This window comes from Tamandua tetradactyla, chromosome 16 (genome assembly GCF_023851605.1).
Source record: "Tamandua tetradactyla isolate mTamTet1 chromosome 16, mTamTet1.pri, whole genome shotgun sequence".
NCBI classification, from domain to species: Eukaryota; Metazoa; Chordata; class Mammalia; order Pilosa; family Myrmecophagidae; genus Tamandua; species Tamandua tetradactyla.
The window spans coordinates 63,315,906-63,339,335 of NC_135342.1; the positions used below are offsets into that span (position 1 = coordinate 63,315,906).

The window sequence follows — 23,430 nt, forward strand, 5'->3', positions numbered from 1 at the left end:
ATGATATTTCTTTTCTAACAGTAAAATAGAACTGTATACTTTATTGTAAAGCAAAACTATTATTATATGTGCCACACATTAAAATATATTGAGAAATATGGCAGCTTAAAGTGGCAATGATAGAAAGAAACCTGGTTGCTCTGTTTAACTAGCAAAGTTTCCTAAGCCCATACCTGACTCTAAGCACATTCATATAACCTTATTAAAACATGGTAATTTTATTATTTATCTTTTTTTCCCCATTATTTTTATTGTGGAAAAGTATAACATAAAATTTGCTATTTTAACCATTTTTAATGTACCATTTAGTGGCATTAATCATATTTACAAAGTTCTGCTACCATCTGTACCATCTATTACCAAAACTTTTTCATCATCCAAAACAGAGATACTACACCCATTAAGAATTTAACTCTCCATTTTCCTTCCCCCAGCCTCTGGCAACTTTAACTTACTTTCTGTCTCTATGAATTTGCTTATTCTAGATACTTCATATAATTGAAATCCTGCAATATTTGTCCTTTTAGATCAGCATAGTGTTTTCAAGATTCATTCATATTGCAGTATGTGTCAGAACCTCATTCCTTTTTATCACTGAATAATAGTACTTATATGTATATCACCAATTTGTTGAGCCATTCTTTTGTTGATGGACATACTGTTCATCATTTTAATCTGCATTTAATAATTTAAGACTTATAAGCACCAGATGCATTGACCCTCTAGTTAAGAAGATTTGGTATCTAAGATGTGGGTAGATACCCATAAAATATGAGCATCTCTCAAGTTTATGGCTATAGAAAAATAAAGGATTTGGAACAGGAGTTACTCTTCAGAGGTTTGATAATTGTGCCCAACGCTTACTAAAATAAGCATCTAAAGGATTAAGCTTGATGATCTCTTTCCATTACTGAAGCTCCCTCTTGTGGGTGGTCTCTGAATGAGATTTATTTTTTATTTTTTAGGGGTATGGATATAGACATAGATATAAATATAGATGGACATAGACATATTTTTTGTATGGTGTCAAAATTTCACAATTCTTCAATTATTTATGGTCTGCTCAATATTTTCCTCATAAGCACAATGATGCTGTAAGCAATAGTGCCAATTACTATTAAGATGCCATGTTGGATTTTGACCAAACTTATCACATCCACACCATCTTTCTCACCTGTTGTCTGTGTCCCTCCCTCGTTTTCTCCATGGAGAAAATGGTCACCGCATTAAGGGCATGAGCTCTGTTGTTTGTCTTGGCCATGGACTGTGCTTTTTGGAGTGGGCAAATCCTTGATGTGAAGGTTTGGGATACTCGATGTTTCTGTGGGCAGCAGAGGTGCTGGGCCAGCATGCATATCAGGCCCTTCACTAGTACCTAGGTCACTCTACCTTCTGTGAGCATCCAGAGGGATGCACTATACAAAACAAGAGTGGAACTTGGATTTTAAACAATTTTTAGTTTGTTTGTTTTTTGCATTGGTGTCTAGCAGTTAGATGTCATGTTACAGAAAATAAAAAGCTATCTAGTCCCTGACTCACAACCATTTAGATAAAATAAGCTTGAGGAGAGAGAAAGTAGAACTGGTTGGTTTCTTATTTTTTAAAACAGAAAAATTTTTTTTGTAATTTTTAAGTTTTTTTGTTTCATTCATGGCTGTATTTAAATATTATTTTAGTAATATTTTCATTTCCACAAATTGTCAGCTGATTCATTTATCACTTACTCTGTATTTAGAGATGTGCCAGTTACTAGCTAAAGGTAAACCACTTTTATAAAAGCCAGAATTCCTTTAAAATGTGTGTGTGTGTATGTGTATTTGTGTACCCATATTCACATATATATACATACATAGACATAAATAATCCAGCATGATGCCTGTTAAATTTTGGGGAGATTCAGAAAGCTTTATTTAAAACTATAGTTGTGGTATATCATTCCACTTATTTAAGTAGTTGTGGCCTGAAGAAAGTCAGGAAGCTGGTCAAAAGAAAAGAGCTAAGCTCTGCTTCTTGTCTCTTACATGTTTTGGTTATAGTTGCCCATTTTTAAAAAATCTCTGTGAAAAGCTACAAGTGTTTGCTTAGTGAATGTAATACATGCTCTTCATTATGTTCATTTAGTTTTAAACCTTATTAAGAATAGGTGTAGTAAAATTGATCCTGATCCTTCTGATATGCAAGGAATTTTACTCCTAGCAAATATGAACTTCAAGATCAATAGCTAGAAAATGCACCTAACTTCCTCAGGTACATAAAGCCTTTCTCCATTTGTCACAGGTTTTGAAAATATGAAAATACATGGTATAGATGCTTGAATTTTAATACACATGCTTCTAAAGGCTTGTTTACATCTTACCAATAACCCAAGCTCTTCAGGTTTTTAAATCACACAAGTACTCTATGAAGGTACTTTATATTTCTTTAGTTTTACAGATATGAAGGCAAAGTAGTTGATATAAATAATAAATATTAATAAATATGTAGAAAATAAGGGAGTGGAAAAGAAAAATAGACACATTAAAGTATATTGTTAGGATATACGAGGAGTTTGCTCTTACTGTGTGGTTCTTAGAAATTCTCTTGCATCCCTTCTTAATTCATCTCCTTGGCAAATATTTGGTGTACGCTCTGTGCTTTTACTCCTAATACCAAAATAAACAAAGTAGCATAGTACCTGCTTTTGAAGCAGGAAGGACAGAAACAGAAAGAATAATAGGTACATGTCAGGGTTGGTAGGAGGCATGAATGAGATACATTTATCATGTAACTTTTCCCGAACACCCCTCTGAGGCAGGTGTTATCACCTCCATTTTCAAGATGTGGGAAATGGGTTAGTGTGATTGGAATTTGAATTTAGGTCTTTCTGACTCCAAATTAGTACCTTAAGCCCCTGTATTTCTCTCTCTAGGTGACCCATTCTTAAGACCAGAGTAAACTCTGAGGAATGTAAACAGTGTATGTCAGTCTCTCTTATTTCATTAGATTAACAAATATTTACAGTGTTGATTATTTACAAAATACTGTGCTGACAAGACCTACTTCCTGCCTTTGACCACATAGGTATAAGAGAGGAACACAGTGTCATGATTTTCTTTGTAACCCTAGGGATGATTAACCTTTGATTATACTCAATAGACTGGCTTATCCTACCAGTCACTGGGAATGCTGCCCCTGCCTTTCTCCAGGACAGTCCTGGGCCATCCGGGCTGGGTGGAACCTGGGAGGCCTACACCCTTCTGGGTTGCTCTGAAAGGCCTGATACCTGGAGGAGCCCTGGGTGGCACCCACGATGCTGTGGCTGCTGGAGGGATGGGCCAAGGGTCTTGTTGGAAACAGTGGAGCTTCCCAGAGCAGCAGAGACAGGGTGACAACATAGAATTTCTTTGTCATTAGGGTCTTTGTCCCTGAGTGCTCCTCCATAATATACTGGTAACCACCATCCCACTCTTCCAGTTAAAAAGAGACAAAGTAGATAACATTTATTGTTATTTACCATTGTTAGCCTTGGTGTAACAATGATTGGTTTAGTATTAATGAGACTTTTTCCTCCTAACTTTACTAATTTTTTTTTTAAATATTAGGGTGCTTCTTAGAAAGTTTTCTTTAATATATGCCATATTACACTCAACAATATCCCCATAGTCTGAAAAAGCCAGTGTCTCTCTCAGGATCATTATTTGAGTACTTAGTTGACTACTTAAGTACTGAACAGATCCTACAAGAAATAGCCTGGAACTGTGTGGAAGAAGCATGAGCTTTGGAGTCAGGAGAAACAAGTTTGAATCCTACATATTAGTTAGGTAGCTTTTGGCATCTTAACCTCTCTGAACCTGAAATCCTCAGTCTCTAAAAATTAGGTTGTGGTAATGATATAATGAGAATAAGGTATGTGAGAGGCAACTAAATATATATTGTTCCCTCTTCCTTTCCACCGAAGAGGTGTATACTCAGAAGAGAGAAGAACCAATTAATTCCTATTAAGGAATCTTAGTTGTCTGGGGGTTTTGGTTTTCTTTGAGTTTTAGATTGTGTTTGTTTTTCCTAGCAGGTCAGGAACAGTGAATATGTACTGAAGTGAGCATCATAAATTTGTTGCTTTTTAAACTTACTAAACAAATGTTTCTACAGGGACTTAACTGCCAAGTCTTTGCTGAGGGGTCTACCTGTTCTTACTGACCTGGTTTCTCTGTGATCTGAGCACCAAGGTTGTTTAGCCAAAATAATACTCAGGATCACCTGGTGTACTTCTTGGCACCTCAATGAAATCGCCCCATTCCAAGCCACTGTCTTCTCATCCTGTACTATTTCAGTAGCCACCCAGCTGGTCCCTCTACTTCCATTCTTGCCTTTTTCACACTGTAACCAGAGAAATCTTTCTAAAATTTAAATCTCACTATGTCACTCCCTTGTTACAGTGTATTCCCATTGTTCTTTAAAACAAAGTCCAAATTGCTTAGCATGGCCTGCAGTGCTTTCCATAATTCATTCCCTGTGTACCTCTCACCACTCGCACATACCTGCCTTCTCTTTACCTCCAGGCCTTCATGATGTTCTTTGTGTCTGGAACACTTTTCAATTCCTATCTCATCACCTCTTTCCACCTACTTTCTCATCCCAGCTATTTTAGTTTCCTTAGCTGCTCAAGCAAATACTATGTAATGGACAGCTTAAACAAAGATAATTTAATGGCTCATGATTTTGAGGTAAGAAAAAAAATCCAAACTAAGGCATCATCAAGGTGATTCTTTTTCTCCAATGACTGTGGTGTCCTGGAATTGGCCACTGGCAGTCCTTGGTCCTTGGCTCTTCTGCCATATGGCGATGCACAAGGCTGTCTCTTCTGGCCTCTCCCTTCTCTTCTGAGTTTCATTGATGTTCAACTTCTGGCTGCTTTCTCTGTGGCTTTCTCTCTCCTTCTGTCTGAGTTTCATTCTGCTTATTAAAGACTCCAGTAATAGGATTAAGACCCATCCTGATTGATAGGCTACATCTTAACTGAAGTAACCTCATCAAAAGGTCCTACTTACAATGGATTTATACCCGTAAGACTGGATTAAGTTTAAGATTATGATTTTTACTGGGGTCCATATAGCTCCAAACCACCAAACCAGCCATTCCTTCTTGACTAACAATTTCTTTCTTTTTCAATTTAAAGCATCTAACTGATTCAGGGAAGCTTTCCTGATCACTGGACTAGCGTAGGTCCTCCCACTGTATGCTTCCATAGTAGCATTTTTATATTCAAGTATTCATTCATATACATATCAATTACCTACTATCTGCTAGCTTCTGTGTTAGACACTGGAAAGTCAAACGCAGTACAGCCCCTCCCCTCAAGGTGCTAATAGTTCAGTGTGAGGGACAGATATTAATGAAAAGCATGCAAATGTATGAAAAATAACGCTTGTAATCTGTGCCACAAAATAGCAAAAATATGCTCAAAGAAAAGTTGGAGTTAACTAAACAAAGGAAAAAGGATAGACAGCATCCCAGGTTTCAGGAATAGTAAAGGCTCTGAAGTAGGAGAAAATTTAAAGAAGGCCAGGGTGGCTGGAGTACAGAGTAAGTGAGGGGGCATGTATTGGGAAATGAACTTGGAGAGTTAAGTGGGGGCCAGACCACAAATGCCTTATTTACCATGTTGTCCCAAAGCAGCATTGGGAAGCAGGAGAAGAGAGAGTTTTATGACCAGATTTGTGTTTCTTCAGTGTAATTCTGTAATCAGTGTGGAGAATGAATTGACAAGAGTTAAGAGTAGCTGTTATAGTCTAAAGATGATGGTAGTGGAGATGAGGAGAAGTAGATTCCAGAGATATTAAAAGCTAGGAAGGACAGGACTTGCAGATGAATTAAAAATGGGGAGACATGAAGAAGGGGAGAGAAGGGAGTGTTCTAAATTATGGCATATAACTAAATGGATGATGGTTCCATTTACAGAGATACGTGACATGGGAAGAATAAAAATTGAGTGCAGTGAGATCCCTTTGATATTTTCAAGTGCAGATGTCTCATAGACAGCTGAATACATGGGAAAGGGATTTAAAGGAGATAAGCATTTGTGAGATAAATATCCATCTTGCAGTTGAAGCCATAGATCCATAGATGTGGATAAGATCTTCTAAGAAGAACATATAAAGTGCTGAGACTGATGCACGGCATGCCAGTGGTAGCAGGCAGTGGTAATCCACAGACCAGTGACTTGGAGGATGCCTCACAACACATAATTCCCAAATAGTTTGAAACCACTGAGACACTTCTCAGTTCAGAAATTCATGTGCTCCTGGAGCACTGAAAGCAGCAGAACAAGAGAAGTTTCAGAGGTCTTCATGAAGACCTTAAACTACATAGCTGTTTTCATCAGGTTCAAAAATAAACCATTGCCAATGTCGGGAGCTTGTTGTTCCAGAAAAAGCTTCATAAGTCTGAGTTGGCCTATTTGGCCAATCTTTGCTCAGAGACTGCAAAGGCGACCAAAGCTTTGATACCAAGCCTGGATGGGTGATTTGAAATTGAGGAGTTGCAATAGATTCTTGATGATCCTTAGATAAAAGGTAGCTTTCTGTATTAATCTCCAAACCTCACTGCAGCTTGGTGGCTGACAGCCCTAGCACTGGGGCTGGGGCAGATGATCTATTCCAGAAGATACATGGGCTTCATATAGCTAGAACAACACAACTTGGTCTTAGTTTTTACCATCTCAAACTGGGCTCCTGGACTCAAATGACCATGTAGTCTTGGAGAACCCTTACAGTGGCTGCCTGTGGCTTCCTGAACATGCTAAATATTCTCCAGCCTCTGGGAAGGCTGAGGTGGGATGACTTGAGTATAAGCTACACTATTGACTACCTCATACCATGGTATTTGGCCCCTGCATTATTTTTGTATTTCATGTTTAAATTTCAATGTGTTTTTGTTTTGAAACCAGGCTATAACATATAAAACAGGTTTGGGGGAAAGAACATTCTTTTGTGAAAGGAAAAATTAAGCCAGGCTAGTATGTGGTTTGAAATTCTTAAAAAATAAAAAAATTTTTAAATGCTAAGAGAGAATAAGATTGAGTCTGGAGGAACCTAAAACATTTACTGGCCAGATACAGGAGATTGAGAAGTAGTAGGCAGAGTAATAGAAGGAAAACCAGAGTGGGCAGAGGTGGTAAGTGAGGTGGAAGCAAAAGGAAGAATATTTAAAGGAGAATAATGGTCAATAGGGTCAAATATGTCCATGGGGATGGTTTAGGCTGAAATTAACAGAAAAAGTACACTCAAACTAGAATAAACACTAAAGAAATGTACTTTCTTACATAAACGAGAGAGGAAGAATAAAAGGGGGGGGGGCTTCTCTTCCTAATCATAGTTCTCAGTGATCCAGTTTGGTTTATGTGCCTACCCTGAAGCAATAATAATCATAAGGGGAAAGCCATGCTCTGATTGGTCTAGAGTTTATCTACCCTGAAAGTTGAGGTTGCCTTCCCCTGAAACCCATCAGGAGAGAGTATTAAACCAGAATAAAGTTGCAATTTGGCTATTAAGGAAGAATGGAGAAATAGAAGCCAGTAAGATCAAGTAAGATGAAGGCTGAAGAAGTGGGTTGGATTTAGCAACATGGATGTGATTGTATCCCAGGAGGAGACACATTTAGTGGTGTGATGGCAGTGGCAGATGGTAGAGGGCTGAGAAGTGAATGAGAGGTGAAACATGGAGAAACTAAGTGTAGACAACTCTTTCAAGAGGCTTTACAGTGAAGAGGAGGAGAAAGGGGAGTGGTAGTTGCGAGAAGGCTAGGAATTGAATAGTGGCATTGCTTTTAATAATGAGAGAGACTTGAACATTTTAAAAAGTAAAGGGTCGTTCGGTGGTAGAATTCTCGCCTGCCATGTGGGACGCTTGGGTTTGATTCCCGGTACATGCACTTTCCAAAAACAAAGGAACAGGCAAAACAAACAAATGAAAATTCAACAGATGGTGCCACAATAATGTGAGACTCACATAGAAAAATAATGAAATGTGACCTCGCCGAACAGCATAGGAAAAAAAGTTAACAAGAAGGATCTGGTTAAGAAGGATATGTTGAGAAATGAAATGAAAGTGAAAACAATAATGAACCTTACACAGTTTTTGAGAAGATGGAATGGATGCAGTTCAAAGCACTGGTTGAAGAATTGGCCTAAGCCAGTAAGATGGAGAGAGGAGAAAATGGGTGGAGATGTACTTCCCCATCATAAATGTTGAAAGTGGGCTTTGCTTTTTTGTTCCTGAGTAATTTAAGGAATAGCTATCCCTGGCTTTTACTCCATCCCTGACCCAAGTACAATTTTATATTGTTTGAATTTTAAAGTTACATTGTACTTGTATAATCAGGAAAAGCAATAATTTTGTTTTTCTTGCCTAAGATGCCATCAATTAGTCCCATATACTAAATCCATCTCTATAAAGAATTTTACAATGTTACTGAGAAATTAGGGGAGACACTAGAATTTTAGTTGGAGGATTTCCTATGGAATTTAGAGCAAAACAGATTTCAACAAAGTTGTCAAAGAGATACCAGGTACCAAGTGCTGCTGGATGGACTGGTCCTCCAGGGTTTGTACCAGCTGCAGGAAACAAGATTTCCCTTTGGTAAAGGCTGTGGTACAGAAAGCAATCCTTATGATTGCTTTTTTGTCAACAAAAAAGATGTTGATGTCCAAGTTGATCAGGACCTGCCTGAGGATATAGCTGGTGGTTATTAGATCAATAATGGAGATGGTAAAATAAAGGTTTCTAATATCCTAGAAAACCGACTGGATCTTGTAGCCCAGAAGATGATGCCAGAAGTACAGAGAACTGTGTCTGATACAAATGCCAACAGGAAGTTTTTAACTAAGGCTTTGGAAGGTAGAATTCATTCCACTCCTCTAGTGCTACTGTTCTAGTTTGCTAGCTGCCGGAATGCAATATACCAGAAACAGAATGGCTTTTAAAAGGGAAAATTTAATAAGTTGCTAGTTTACAGTTCTAAGGCTGAGAAAATGTCCCAGTTAAAGCAAGTCTATAGAAATGTCCAATCTAAATCATCCAGGGAACGATACCTTGGTTCAAGAAGGTTGATGAAGTTTAGGGTCTCTCTCTTTCAAGTGAGAAGGCTTATGGTGAACACCATCAGGGTTTGTCTCCCAGCTGGAAGGGCACATGGTGAACATGGTGTCATCTGCTAGCTTTCTCTCCTGGCTTCCTGTTTTATGAAGCTCCCCGGGAGTCATTTTCCTTCTTCATCTCCAAAGATCACTGGCTGGTGGACTCTGCTTCGTGGTGTTACAGCATTCTCTGCTCTCTCCGAATATCTTTCATTCTCCAAAATGTTTCCTCTTTTATAGGACTCCAGAAACTTATTAAGACCCACTCAGATGGGTGGAGACATGTTGTCACCTAATCCAGCTTAACAACCACTCTTGGTTAAATCACATCTCCAGGGAGATGATTTGATTACAGTTTCAAACATACAGTATTGAATAGGGATTATTCTACCTTTACAAAATGGGATTTAGATTAAAACATGGCTTTTCTAGGGGACATACATCCTTTCAAACCAGCACAGCTATGATATAGAAGATTCTGGTATTTGAAGAACCAAGATTATCTATGTAACCTTCTCTTTGCTGTTCTAATCTAGTTCTATATTTATCAATGGAACCCCCTTCAGTAGCTCATGTCCTTGGGCTAATAAAGTTTCACTTAAAATGATCAGAAACGTATCTCTGGTTCATCTTAAAGTTATCATAGGACTTCTGGAGAAGATGGCGGCTTAGCAAGACGCACGGGTCTTAGTTCCTCCTCCAGAACAGCAACTAAAGAAACAGAAACAATACGAAACAGCTCCCGGAGCCACGACAGAGACCAAAAAGACAGCGTACCCCATTCTGGAACGGCTGAACGGGCAGGGAGAATCCGCTGCAGTGAGATACCCGAGGGGCGCGCGTTTTCCCGGCCGGGGCGGCTGGCGACTGGGGTCCCCTCCACGCACGTGGCTCCCCGGTCTGACTGGGTACGTTGGATAGCGGGGCCTTCCCGCCACGCTTGGCGTCTTTCCACCACGCCCTTCACAACTCTGCTGGACCTTGGACTGCACATCAGGAAAACAGAGGGGGTGGCCCGAGAAATGGGGCACAGGGGGGGAGCCTTCGGAGCAGCAGCACTCTCCAAGGTTTGTGACCCAGGGGAAGCTGAGAAACCCCAAAATCTGAACAAAAAGCAACTGGTTGCGGGTACTTCTGGTCTCAGAAACCCCAAATCTACCCCCAAAGTTCCCAATTTGGACCAGCACTCCCCCAAGCCGCGGCTGCCGGCGACTCCCCCTCCACGCGCGGTTTCCCGGGCCAACTGTGAGATTCAGATTGGCAAGTTAAAGGAGCCACAGCATCTTTTACTGGTGGGACCCGCAGACAGACGAGCACCACGAGCGCCACCTACTGGGCAGGAAAAAAAAAACAGAGCCCAGAGATTTCACAGAAAAACCTTTCAACCAGCCGGGTCCCACACCCAGGGAAATCTGATCAAATGCCCAGACACCAGCAGAAAATAATGGATGACGCTCGGAAAATTGAAGATATGGCCCAGTCAAAGGAACAAACCAATAGTTCAAATGAGATACAGGAGCTGAGACAACTAATGCTGAATATACGAACAGAAATGGAAAAACTCTTCAAAAACCAAATCAATAAATTGAGGGAGGACATGAAGAAGACATGGGCTGAACAAAAAGAAGAAATAGAAAATCTGAAAAAACAAATCACAGAACTTATGGGAGTGAAGGACAAAGAAGAAAAAATGGAAAAAACAATGGATACCTACAATGGTAGATCTAAAGAGACAGAAGCTACAATTAGTGAACTGGAGGATGGAACATCTGAATTCCAAAAAGAAACAGAAACTATAAGGAAAAGAATGGAAAAACTTGAGCAGGGGATCAGGGAACTGAATGACAATATGAAGCGCACAAATATACGTGTTGTGGGTGTCCCAGAAGGAGAAGAGAAGGGAAAAGGAGGAGAAAAACTAATGGAAGAAATTATCACTGAAAATTTCCCAACTCTTATGAAAGACCTAAATTTACAGATCCAAGAAGTGCAGTGCACCCCAAAGAGAATAGACCCAAATAGGCGTTCTCCAAGACACTTACTAGTTAGAATGTCAGAGGTCAAAGAGAAAGAGAGGATCTTGAAAGCAGCAAGAGAAAAACAATCTGTCACATACAAGGGAAACCCAATAAGACTATGTGTAGATTTCTCAGCAGAAACCATGGAAGCTAGAAGACAGTGGGATGATATATTTAAATTACTAAAAGAGAAAAACTGCCAACCAAGACTTCTATATCTAGCAAAATTGTCCTTCAAAAATGAAGGAGAAATTAAAACATTTATAGACAAAAAGTCACTGAGAGAATTTGTGACCAAGAGACCAGCTCTGCAAGAAATACTAAAGGGAGCAAATAGAGTCAGATACGAAAAGACAGAAGAGAGCGGTATGGAGTAAAGTGTAGAAAGAAGGAAAATCAGATATGATATATATAATACAAAAGCCAAAATGGTAGAGGAAAATATTATCCAAACAGTAATAACACTAAAAGTTAATGGACTGAATTCCCCAATCAAAAGACATAGACTGGCAGAATGGATTACGACCCAGCAATACCACTGCTAGGTATCTACTCAAAGGACTTAAGGGCAAAGACACAGACGGACATTTGCACACCAGTGTTTATAGCAGCATTATCTACAATTGCAAAGAGATGGAAACAGCCAAAATGTCCATCAACAGATGAGTGGCTAAACAAACTGTGGCATATACCTACGATGGAATATTATGCAGCTTTAAGACAGACTAAACTTATGAAGCATGTAATAACATGGATGGACCTAGAGAACATTATGCTGAGTGAGTCTAGCCAAAAACTAAAGGACAAATACTGTATGGTCCCACTGATGTGAACCAACATTCGAGAAATCAGCTTGGAATATATCATTGGTAACAGAGACCAGCAGGAGTTAGAAACAGGGTAAGATAATGGGTAATTGGAGCTGAAGGGATACAGACTGTGCAACAGGACTAGATACAAAAACTCAAAAATGGACAGCACAATAATACCTAAGTGTAATGTAACTATGTTGGAACACTGAATGAAGCTGCACCTGAAATATAGTTGTTTGTTTGTTTGTTTGTTTGTTTGTATCTTTTGTTTTTGTTTTTTTCTTTTTCCTTTTTTTATATATATATTTTTATTAGTATTATTATTTTAATTCTCTTCTCTATATTAACATTCTATATCTTTTTCTGTTGTTTTGCTAGTTCTTTTCCTAAATCGATGCAAATGTACTAAGAAATGATGATCATACATCTATGTGATGATACTAAGAATTACTGAGTGCATGTGTAGAATGGAATGATTTCTAAATGTTGTGTTAATTTCTTTTCTTTTTTTGATTAATAAAAAAAAAATTAAAAAAAAAAAAGTTATCATAACTCCCAGTTCTTTCTGCAACATGAAGTTAAGGACATCAAGGATCGTTGCATGAACTTCCCTGAGTCTTATGCTCTTCTCTAGTTCCTGTGATCTAATCTGGAGGGTGATATGAATGATATTCTCTGCCTTTAAGTCTTGCTTTTTACATTTAAAACACATATGGGGCATGCATTCCTTCCAGCTTATATAAACTTCACTATTATTTATTGGGATCCAGAAGTTTTCTTCATCTGTAAATGTAATTTAAAATCTAAGCCAAGAATATACTTTATTTATTAAAGGAAAAGGTTTATGTGGATTAAAACAACAACAGAAAGTTTTAAATTGGCTAGGCATCATACATTCTTAAAAAGAAAATTCTTTTTCCTTTTTTGAAGCCAGAAGAATCCTTTTTCACTTGATAATTAAAGTAGGAAGTTTCTAATGTTTTCCCTTGTTTTCAACAGGCTGCACATTAAATGGCCAAGAGGTCAGACTCACTGTCCACTATGAAAATGGGTTCACTATCTCCAGGGAAAATGGAGGCTCCAGCAGCATATTGTACCGCTACCCCTTTGAAGGGCTGAAAATGTCTGCGGATGATGGCATTAGAAATCTGTATCTGGATTTTGGTGGTCCTGAGGGAGAACTGGTAAGAGTGTTTCAGAAAAATGTGTTTGTTCTAATAGGTATTCTTTTCCTTCCTCATTGCTTTTTAACTCGTGTATAGAAAATTATAGATTGGCATTCCATTTGGAATCAAGAAAATATTCTTCAATTTTCAGAGTGGTGTTGAGTTTTGATTTTTTTCTTCTTTCGTCATGTTAGGAAACCTTTATTTAAAAAGAACGGTTTTGTTTGAATGTTAGAAAGAAAAAATAGATCACCCTTTGAGAAACAGGACTTTATCAAAAAAATAAGATATAAAATACTAATGCTGGAAAACTTTATTAAATAAATTCTACCCATTGCTATTATCAGCAGTTTGATAGGGTAAGAGTTAAGAGTAATAGAGTGACTTGGTTGCTATAGAAACTCTGCTGATCTAACAAAAAGATACTGAGATATACCCACTCAGCCATCATCTTTTTTAACCTCCTTGTCCTTGAAAGAAAATATCAACAAAAAATCATGATTTTCCTTAGGAAGGAGATAGTTGAATCAACTACACTTCAGAAATAAAGTATGATAAGGAAGTAAAGTATAATGTCTTTTCTCTTCCACAATGATGATCCAGTAGTTCGAATTTTAACATAAGTGAAATCTTATATCCACTGACACTGTTACAATGGGTATAAATTTGGAAACATAGAATCCTGCAGTCTTAGAACCAAAAAAGACCTTAGAGCTAACATAATTCAGCCTGCAAATGAAAGACCTGTAATTAGAAATCTTATTTTAAATGATGACCCTTTAGGAAACTATGGACAGGCCATGAACCAAGATTTTTCAAAACCTTAGGCAATAATAAGAATTAAATGTGTTTATTAAATACATTTCTGTTAAACTAACCAGTTATAAATAGCAACTGCCATTTAACAAGCAAGGTGTTAAATTATACCTAGCTATATACAAAGTTTAATGATAAGAATTAGTGTTCTATAACGTGTGCTTCTAATAGTTGCATTTTTTCCTTAAAAACCAGTTAACAAAACTATGTTCTATTGCTGGTCTCTGCTATCAGTGCCAAAGATTGACTAAACTTGTTGATTCCTGCAACTTAACTCCAGGTTTCCTTGTTCCTCTGGCAGCTGTTGGCCAGACTGAAGGCCCATGTTAAGGAGGGTATAACTAGCCTTAAGAGCTGTCACTTCTACCAGAAACCTATAAAAGTCCTCAGAAATCTCACCCATAGATGGTATCACTTCAGCTGAGTTCACTGTAGTTCCCCTGGGAAACATCATTACCACTGATGGTCTCCATATAAGATATTCCTACTTATTTTAAGCTCTCTATTTTTTCTTCTTCTTATCAGACGTGGTGGGACTCAGTACACCACCCACTGTATCCTAGTTGTGGATGTGAAACCTTACACTAGTATTTAATTATGACATAGAATAACTTTACTTCTGAGTGCACTTTTGTTTGTGGTTTTAACTTCCTAAAAGTTTCTATAGTTTTGGCACATTGTTAATACAAGCTCTCTGTACAAAGTAAAACATCACATCCAAATAGCTTTGTTTATTAAAGTGTCTACATGTGATAGTGATAATTGATGTCTTTTCTCCACAGACCATGGACCTACACTCTTGTCCAAAGCCGATTGTATTTGTGTTGCACACATTCTTGTCGGCCAAAGTCACTCGCATGGGACTGCTTGTATGAGCAGCAAAAAGTCAGAAAAGAACTTTGAATGAATGTCACAAGAAGTATTTCTACCTTTAAAAAAAAAAAAAAAAAGAAGCACAAAAAAGAATGCTCTTTGCTCTCTCCTCTAGCACAGTGCCTTGACAAGGACCTGCAAATCACTGCTGAACCATAACCATGTTTAAAGAAGAGCCTACTTTTCACAAGCTATGTTGGCCAGAGATTCTAGGACCTCTAATAAGTTTCAAAATGAAGCTGTTGATTTATTTTCCAGTATCATAATGTGGTTTATAAGTAATTAGGTTTATTTCCCCTCTTAAGAAGGGTGGCTTATTGTTTTTCTTTTTGAACATGAACACACAAGAGTTGTTTTCTTGCTCTTCTTCCTGTAAGATGTTTTGGGCTTAGCCTTGATGTCTTATTTAAGCCCATGCCTTCCCAGGTGCTAGTTTGCTGTAGCTAGTTGCTTCTTGGGTTGTTCCAGAAGGGTTGTAAATTTTGTTGGAGTTTACTGTTCATACTTGTTCCTTCTACCCTGTGAAGTCCTTCAGCATGCATCACCAAGGGTTCTTATCTCTGTCCTGGCTCTTGCTACATCTCACTCCAGCCATCACTTCCCACTTTATCACAAGCTTTGCCCCTCATAAGTGCTAACTTTAGGACTTAGAACTTGAGAAATTTGATTTGCCTTGCTTTCCACTCCCTTTCTAGTGGTGATCATATTGAAGAGCAATTTGGAGACCACTGCTTTAAAGAAAAAAATTTTGTTTTAGGTTTTTCTGATTTTAATTTGGGTAGGAGACAGGGGATGTTATAAGATTAATTTTAAAAGAAATTTCTTATTTTAGCCTAAGCCATTTTTTACTGCTAACCAATTGTGCCTTTGGTTAGGGTTAGTGGAGCTTTATTGGTCACTATTTGAATAACTGGATATCACTGCCATTCCAGGGAGATCATCTGTTCTACTTTTGAGAAATTAGTCTTTGAAGTGGGTTTCCTTAACTGCATCTTTTCTAGTTGGCAAATCCCTTTGAGAAGAGCCAGCTTGTTTAAAGAGTAGACTTTGTAGTGAACCCAGTTTTTCAGCACAATCATATCAATTGCTTTGGACTTTTTAAGCCCATACAGGATCCTGTCCCCAAACCCTCTCCCTTTGTGTCAACAGAGTGACGTGGACCAGCAGCTGCTAATTCAAGACTCAGTGTTGGCTTAACAACACATTCTACAGAAGGCAGGGTGACAAGACCATGGAACATCTACCTGGGTTTTGTTAAGCATTGCCAGATGGCATCATTAGGACTTAGTAGCAGTAAGATTGTTGGTTTTATGATAGTGGAGAATCACACTCAGCTTGTTTTTCCTAATTATGAAGGAGGTATATATTTGACATTTAAAATAGTGTAATATCTATATAATATTCCAAGATTAGCACTGCCCCTGAATCCGAAAGAAAAGATAATATTGACTTTGATGTTCTCTATTCTCACTGAAGAAAGATCTAGGAATAATTTTCATTTACTAGGTGTTTCAGGAGTGCCATAAGGGGATGTGGAGGAGAGTGACACTCCAAAGAGGAAAAAAAGAAAAGGAAACATAGCTGTATATGCAAAACATAAGCTATTTGGTTTGAGTGCAGACTGGCTGGTAGGGAGGACATGTGAAATAACAGATTATGAACAGAGTTCATTCCAGTTAGATATTGTAACCCCAGTCAGTCCTCCCTGACCATGTGCAGTGAGACTGACATATGCAGAGATTGGGGAAAAATACCTGTTTTCCCCCCAGTTCCACATAATATTTAAGGTCCAAAATGAATTATCTGATTCACTTAAAACTGCAGAAATTAAAATCTAGACTAGAATATGTTTTTCAAGAGCTTTTAATGTTTGGAAAATTCATAAACCTAATTTTGTTTCCATCTGGGGAAAATGTGCAAATCAGGGAAGAAAAGAAAAAAATGTCTTGAAAGTTCAACCAAGGATCCTGAAAGCAGGATTTCAACACATAATAGGTTGAGATAAGGGAGCTAGATGCTCTTTGCAGTGAAAGTATCATTAATATGGGAAGTTTAATGATGCAGATACAGACTTCAATGGCAAAGCCATTAGGTGGAGGTTTCCTGTGTTCCGTGTGAAAGGCTAAGCCACTGAGAAAATTTGCAGGGAGAACTTATGGAGACACCCTGCTCATTACTTATGTGAAAAAGATCTATAAAAAAGAAGGTTTAGTTAAAATGTGGGCAGAAGAGACAAAGCATGTGTGCATTTTTGCTCCTTTTGTGCAAGCTTAAACGCTCAAGTAGAGCACTAAGCGCCACAGGGTTTTTAATAATATCTTTTGAGTCTTAATGTGAAATGAAAGTATATGAGAGGTTTGCTTTGTCCACTAGCAAGAGCAAGAGCCCTTAAGCTGCTTAATTTACATACTTTAACAGCTTTCCAATCATGAGTGACCAGGTTGTTCTTCAATTAAGTGTGTTTGTGGGATTTTCAAACCACAAATGAAGTGCTTTTTTTGAATGAGACAGCCTTGATAATGTATTTTGCATTTAGATGCCATAATATGGCAAATTATTTTCAAATGATAATTGGGCTCCTGATATTCCTCTTCTTTTATATAGTACCAGGTAATTTTTAATTTGTTCATTTTGAATTAGGAAAACTACTGAATGTTATGGACTTTCCATGTATCAAATCGAAAGGAAACTGCAGAGCAGTGTCCCCACTGAGTTCTGGGGCTTAAACATCTTCTCCATATTCCACACAGACGTCTGTAAGCTGCCAATTGAGTGTGAAAATTCTTCCTCCTCTTTCCCTAACACTCCTCCCCTTTTTTCTTTCCATTAAAAAAAAAAAAAGGCTCAGTTTTTCTCTTTCTGAAAAAGGTAAGTCTTTTCCTAAAAAATCATCAAATGAACATTAGCTGGAAATTAGTATCTAATATTTTATATGAAGCAATACTTTAATGTATGTTATACAGTATTTATTAGATAGTCGTAACTGTAAACTCACCTGCCTAATAGAGTTTCAGGTTAAATGTTGGGACATGTACAGACAATCAAAATTATTACTTTAAATATCATTTGCATATTTTAAAGCCATGTTTTAGCACTTTTTAGGCCAGGCAAAATCTGACAAGTTCTGTTTTTATCAACTGTACTCTCACAAACGTTGTTACTGAAATGTATTACAAGGCAGGGGAGATATTAAATTATTTAATTCTTATATTTTTCTAAGAGGAAAAATCTCTCTCCAACAAATAGCTAAGTTGTTACTGACTATTTTTTTTCTTATCCTCAGCAGGATGGTAACAAAGCTTTTTTCAGCTGATTAAATCCATTTAGCTGATAAACCAAAATTTTATTCTTTAAAATAAAGTAAGTTTGTGTGGAATATGGACAAGATTATGTTTCTCTCAGAAAACAGGTTTAACTGTAAATGGTTTTGCTTGACAAAAATGTGACCAATTTTGAGAAAAGGTTATGATGGATTTTTTTTTGCAAGACCCTCCAGGACTTCTTGTTTAATTTATATACACAAGTGGTGATATTTGTATGTGTTCAAAAACATAGAAGACTCTTTCCATATTTTTAATGCAAATTATTTTATAAGCTGCTATGCAAATTCTCTAAAAACCCTCCCTGCTTAAAGAGTGAAACATTTTTGAAGCGTTCAGGGAAGATCTGTAGACTTAAGCACTTTCTCTGCTATTTTGTATCTTATCTCGGACACTTATGCTGAATTATATTCTTGTTATTTTCACTGGTTATAAGCTATTGATTGTACATAATATTTAAACTATCCAAATATCCAGCATATGTTTCCATGACGCTGCCATTGTTGATTGATGTCACAATTGAAATGGCTGTTTAGAAATCCAAAGGTCTTTTTTTTTCAATTCATAAGAAGAAATAAATTGTGAGATTTCTTTGGTAAGCAGATCGCTCAGGTAAGATCTGAATATCTATTAATAAAAAGAGACATTTAAATTTGGGATCCTGATTAAACTTTAAGTTGAATTTGACAATAGTCATATTAATTCTTTTTATAAATCTCTATCAGATAGGATATGTGACAGGTGGTATTATATTCTACCTTGAGTTTGGAAATCTCTCTCAGTTAAATTTGAATTGTTATTGTGGGTTTGTTCTTTTCCTCCTGAGGATGAATGTAGAGGAATTTGCCATCTTCTACCATTCTCTTTGTGGCCCTATTTTTTTAAAAAAATTTTTTATTAATTAAAAAAAAAATTACAAGAAGCGCAAACATTCCCAACACATACACTCAATTCACAATATCATCACATAGTTGCATATTCATCATCATGATCATTTCCCACACATTTGCATCAATTCAGAAAAAGACATAAAAAGACAACAAAAAAATAAAAAAAACAGGAAAAAAAAATTTTACATACCATATCTCTTACCCCTCACTTTCATTAATCACTAGCATTTCAAACTAAATTTATTTTAACATTTGTTCCCCCTATTATTTATTTTTATTCCATATATTCTAATCTGTTGACAAGGTAGATAAAAGGAGCATGAGACACAAGGTTTTCACAATCACACAGTCACATTGTGAAAGTTATATCATTATACAATCATCATCAAGAAACATGGCTACTGGAACACAGCTCTACATTTTCAGGCAGTTCCCTCCAGCCTCTCCATTACATCTTGAATAACAAGATGATATCTACTTGATGCATAAGAATAACCTCGAGGATAACCTCTCGACTCTGTTTGGAATCTCTCAGCCATTGACACTTTGTCTCATTTCCCTCTTCCCCCTTTTGGTCGAGAAGGTTTTCTCAATCCCTTGATGCTAAGTCTCAGCTCATTCTAGGGTTTTTCTCAATCGCCTAATGCTGAGTCTCTGCTCATTTCAAGATCTCTGTCCCACGTTGCCAGGAAGGTCCACACCCCTGGGAGTCATGTCCCACGTAGAGAGGGGTAGGGTGGTGAGACTGCTCGTTGTGTTGGCTGGAGAGAGGGGTGTGGCCCTATTTTAATTGCCTGGTAATAGAAAAATTATTTCCACTCTTCACATACTGTCTTTAAAAAATAACAGCAAAGCCCTACTTATTTTTTTAAGCTTTTTTTTTCACTTTGTGCTGATAGTTCTAAAATAATTATGCTATATAACAGGATTATGTATTTTTGAGCAATATATAAATTCCTATGTTGTAATAATATTAAGTGAAATTTATTTTACACTCTGTTTAAGTGGCTGATTTGAAACCCTTTCTTTAAAAAATAAAAACAAAAACATCTGGTAGATCAGTGATACAAATTTGTCCTCTGCAAGGACAGAGTTCTAATTAAGATAAAGTACAATAAACAGGCATATAAGACACATCTGCTTTCTTGTCTTTTGATGCTAGCTAAACTGCCAAATGGAAGAATAGTTGTTTTATATATTATGTTGGAAGATTATTTTGACAAGACACCTTCTTTTGTTTCAAAATTTATAAACTTGAACTTAATCTCTTGCAGCCTCTTATTTTTACCTTCCTACTCTGGGTGACTGAACCAAAGCATATTCTAGTTTTAAAAGTAAATTTGCATTTGATGTAATGTGTAAACATGTGTTTTGCAGATGAGTGCTTGCTCTCCAATGAACATTTCATTATATTTAACAAAATATCTACCATAAGAACTGTAATCTTTGAACTGCCCAAAATAGACTGGTTAAGATGAAATGATACTTCACTATATCATACAAATAGGTATCCTTGTAGAGTTTTAATTTACTTCTAAGTACCTTTCTTAGTTTTGTGGAGGTCTTAACCTGCGATCAGGTGCAAAAACCCTGACACATGTATTTTTTAGTTTTTGAGTCCCTCTTTATCTCAATCACATATATAACTATTGGAATCTGATTGTTCTATCACTTCTCTTCCAAAGTGATAGAATTCACTTAGAATAGACAATGTTCTTTAGGGACTCAGGGAAATTTTGAAAATGCAAGGCAAATTAATGGCATTATTCATGTATTCTTTTATCTAATAAGCATTAATTAATGCTCAGTTATGCCAAAGGCACTGTGAAGAGTCCAAAAGAAAGTTCCTGCGCTCAAGTAGTATATAATCCATTATTTCTCAATCACATTATGCCATCTGTTTATCAAACAGTAGTTAAGTGATTAACCACTTCATATTTTTACCAAAATACATTTGCAGTTCTGCTTATCTGGATCTGACAAACCAGAAAATATTTAAAGGGATCCTTAGGCTTTGATCCATGCACATTTAAGTAAGTCATTCTTTTCATAATGTATGATTTTTTTAAATGCAAAATAGATTTTCATTTGGGAAGGAGAACAATACAGAATATCAGTAAGATAAATCACAACAAGAAGAAAAATTAGACCATATTGCCCAAAATGGATCAGGGGAATATCTTTTTAAAGAAATGCTTCTTTTAAACTTTAAACAACAAAGCTAAATGTATATTTCATCTACCCCCTATGTCTAAATTGTGCTAACCCATTTATCTTCACACTGATATCCTTTAAACATCTCATTTGTTGAAAGTCCTTACACATGGTAGAAAGTATTTCTTCATTAATGATAGATCAAAATGAAGATACTGAAAGCTTAGCAAAATTCCACTTATTCTAGAAGACTCCGGCAAGTAAACTCAGTAAAAAGAGCGTTTGATTGAATATTTCCATAATTTCCATACAGTCCTTCCCATCCATTTATCATAGGTTCAGCTTTTTGGGCAACAACCTTAGTTGTGCCCAGAAAGTGCCTGAACTATCTGTGATTAGAATGGCTTGTGAAATATAGTCAGATGGGCTCCTTCCCCCTTTTTTTTCAAGTATCCTGGAGTTGTGCACAAAAATTAGGTCACGCTTTGAATATCTTAATCATTACATTAAACATACTCTTTGACAATCAGGTGCTAATGATTGTATATTATTGGAACCAGCACATGAGTATTGTAATGTAAGAATGTGTTCCTCCTAGATTGGAAGAAGTAATTTCCTTTTATCTCTGTCCTGTTAAAAATTGGTATCAGCTATGTTTTTTCACTTCTATTTTGTGAATTTACAAGATATGGGGGAAAATAGATTTAAACTAAGTTTCGGGTTCAGTGTGTTTAAGTTTCAGGTATAATCATCAATCTTAATATTCTTCTCACCTGTAACAAATCTGCCCTTATCATAAGAAACCGTTTCAAATTGTTTTCTCCAGTAAAGGACTCCAGTGTTATGTTTACAATCTGTGGAATGAGTTCAGCGTTATAAGACTTTGATGCCCAAAGAAAGTTTTCCCTTTTGCTACCAGACCTGAGGTCTTTCAGAAAACCCTGTGGCAAACCACTATCTAAGAAGGCCTATTTTGGCTAATCTGTGCAAACTCTGATTATACCCACTTATATAGTACATTCTATCCTGTGTAACTTACATTTTTGTTACATATTAAAGCTTAGAAAGATAGAATAATACTTCTACAAAGAATATAAAGTACATTATATTCTTGGTTTTTCTTCTTTTTAGAACTTTCTATTTAAACAAGACTTAAAAAGTCTTGTTTAAAATAAAAGTCTCAAGTCTTCTGGCATTACCAGGCTGCCAAATCAAAAATCTATGGTATAAAACAGGGCAGTATTTGTGTTCTCAATAAAATTTTTTTAAAAATTTATATGTACTCTATAAATATAGGTGCACAGGCAACACTTCCCCTTGAGTTGCATATCAACGTATAGCATTGTACATTACAATGAAAATTGTAACTTAAGGGTATTATATATATAAATACATATATACTTTTGTAACCTTCATACTGTAAATAAAAAAGTTGCTTTAGACTTGTTTTTTCATTTGTGTAGTTGAAATAGTTTCTAATATACAGTACAATTTCAAAGACCTCCTACATCCCCTTCATCCAAATTTACCAAATATTAACTTTGACCACATTTGCTCCATTACACTCCTGTCTTTTTCTGATATGGTCATCCCTATCACCCTTAAATTTTCTAGTGTGTACCTCCTAAAAGCAAGGACACTCTTCTACATTGCTACTACATAGCCTTCCCAATCAAGAAATCAACTTCACAATACTATCATCAAATCCATTCAAGTGATGCCAGCTATCCCCACAAGGTCTCCATTTCCTTTCCGAATCCACTACCACATGTTGCATTTTGGTTGTCACATCTCATCAGTCTGGAACAGATCTTCATTCTTCCCCTAATTCTCATGTCTGACAATCTAAAAAGCACAGATTTTTCATTCTGCAGAATGACCCTCCACCTGGGTCATTCTTATACCCAGAGCAGTTCATGATTCTTGGCAACACCACAGAAATGATGCCATGATGTTCACAGAATATCATATTAGGAGGCCCAAGATGTTAATTCATTCCACCACTGGCAACATTAACTTTGATAACCTTGTCAAGTTAGTGACCCCACGAATGGTATTTTGTGGGGACATACTCTGATATTACGCCAATATTTTGTTCTTTATCAAACCACCACCCACCAGCCTTAGCACTCATTACTGCCTATATTGTCTACCATTGTGATGGTTGACAAATGGTATTATCATTCCTTCCACATTTAGTTGGCATTCCACTGTATTCAAGAACTTCCTCTTTCCCATTTATTGATTGATTTATATTAAATACTTGTCA

The 23,430-nt window shown here is 36.8% G+C and overlaps 1 protein-coding gene and 2 pseudogenes across 1 annotated transcript in view; 2 read left to right on the plus strand and 1 right to left on the minus strand.

Annotated features, from left to right (window-relative positions):
• The window catches only part of SNTB2 (syntrophin beta 2), a 158,209-nt gene extending 143,277 nt beyond the window's left edge, over nucleotides 1-14,932 (plus strand). The window contains exons 6-7 of the mRNA XM_077132848.1: nucleotides 12,942-13,126; nucleotides 14,707-14,932. Of these exons, the coding sequence (XP_076988963.1) occupies nucleotides 12,942-13,126; nucleotides 14,707-14,799 (278 nt within the window). The 3' untranslated portion in view covers nucleotides 14,800-14,932. The remainder of the gene's footprint in view (nucleotides 1-12,941; nucleotides 13,127-14,706) is intronic.
• LOC143659659 (DNA-directed RNA polymerase II subunit RPB4 pseudogene) lies at nucleotides 2-10,420 on the plus strand (annotated as a pseudogene).
• LOC143659662 (podoplanin-like) lies at nucleotides 1,032-1,391 on the minus strand (annotated as a pseudogene).
• Nucleotides 14,933-23,430: the final 8,498 nt, after the last annotated feature.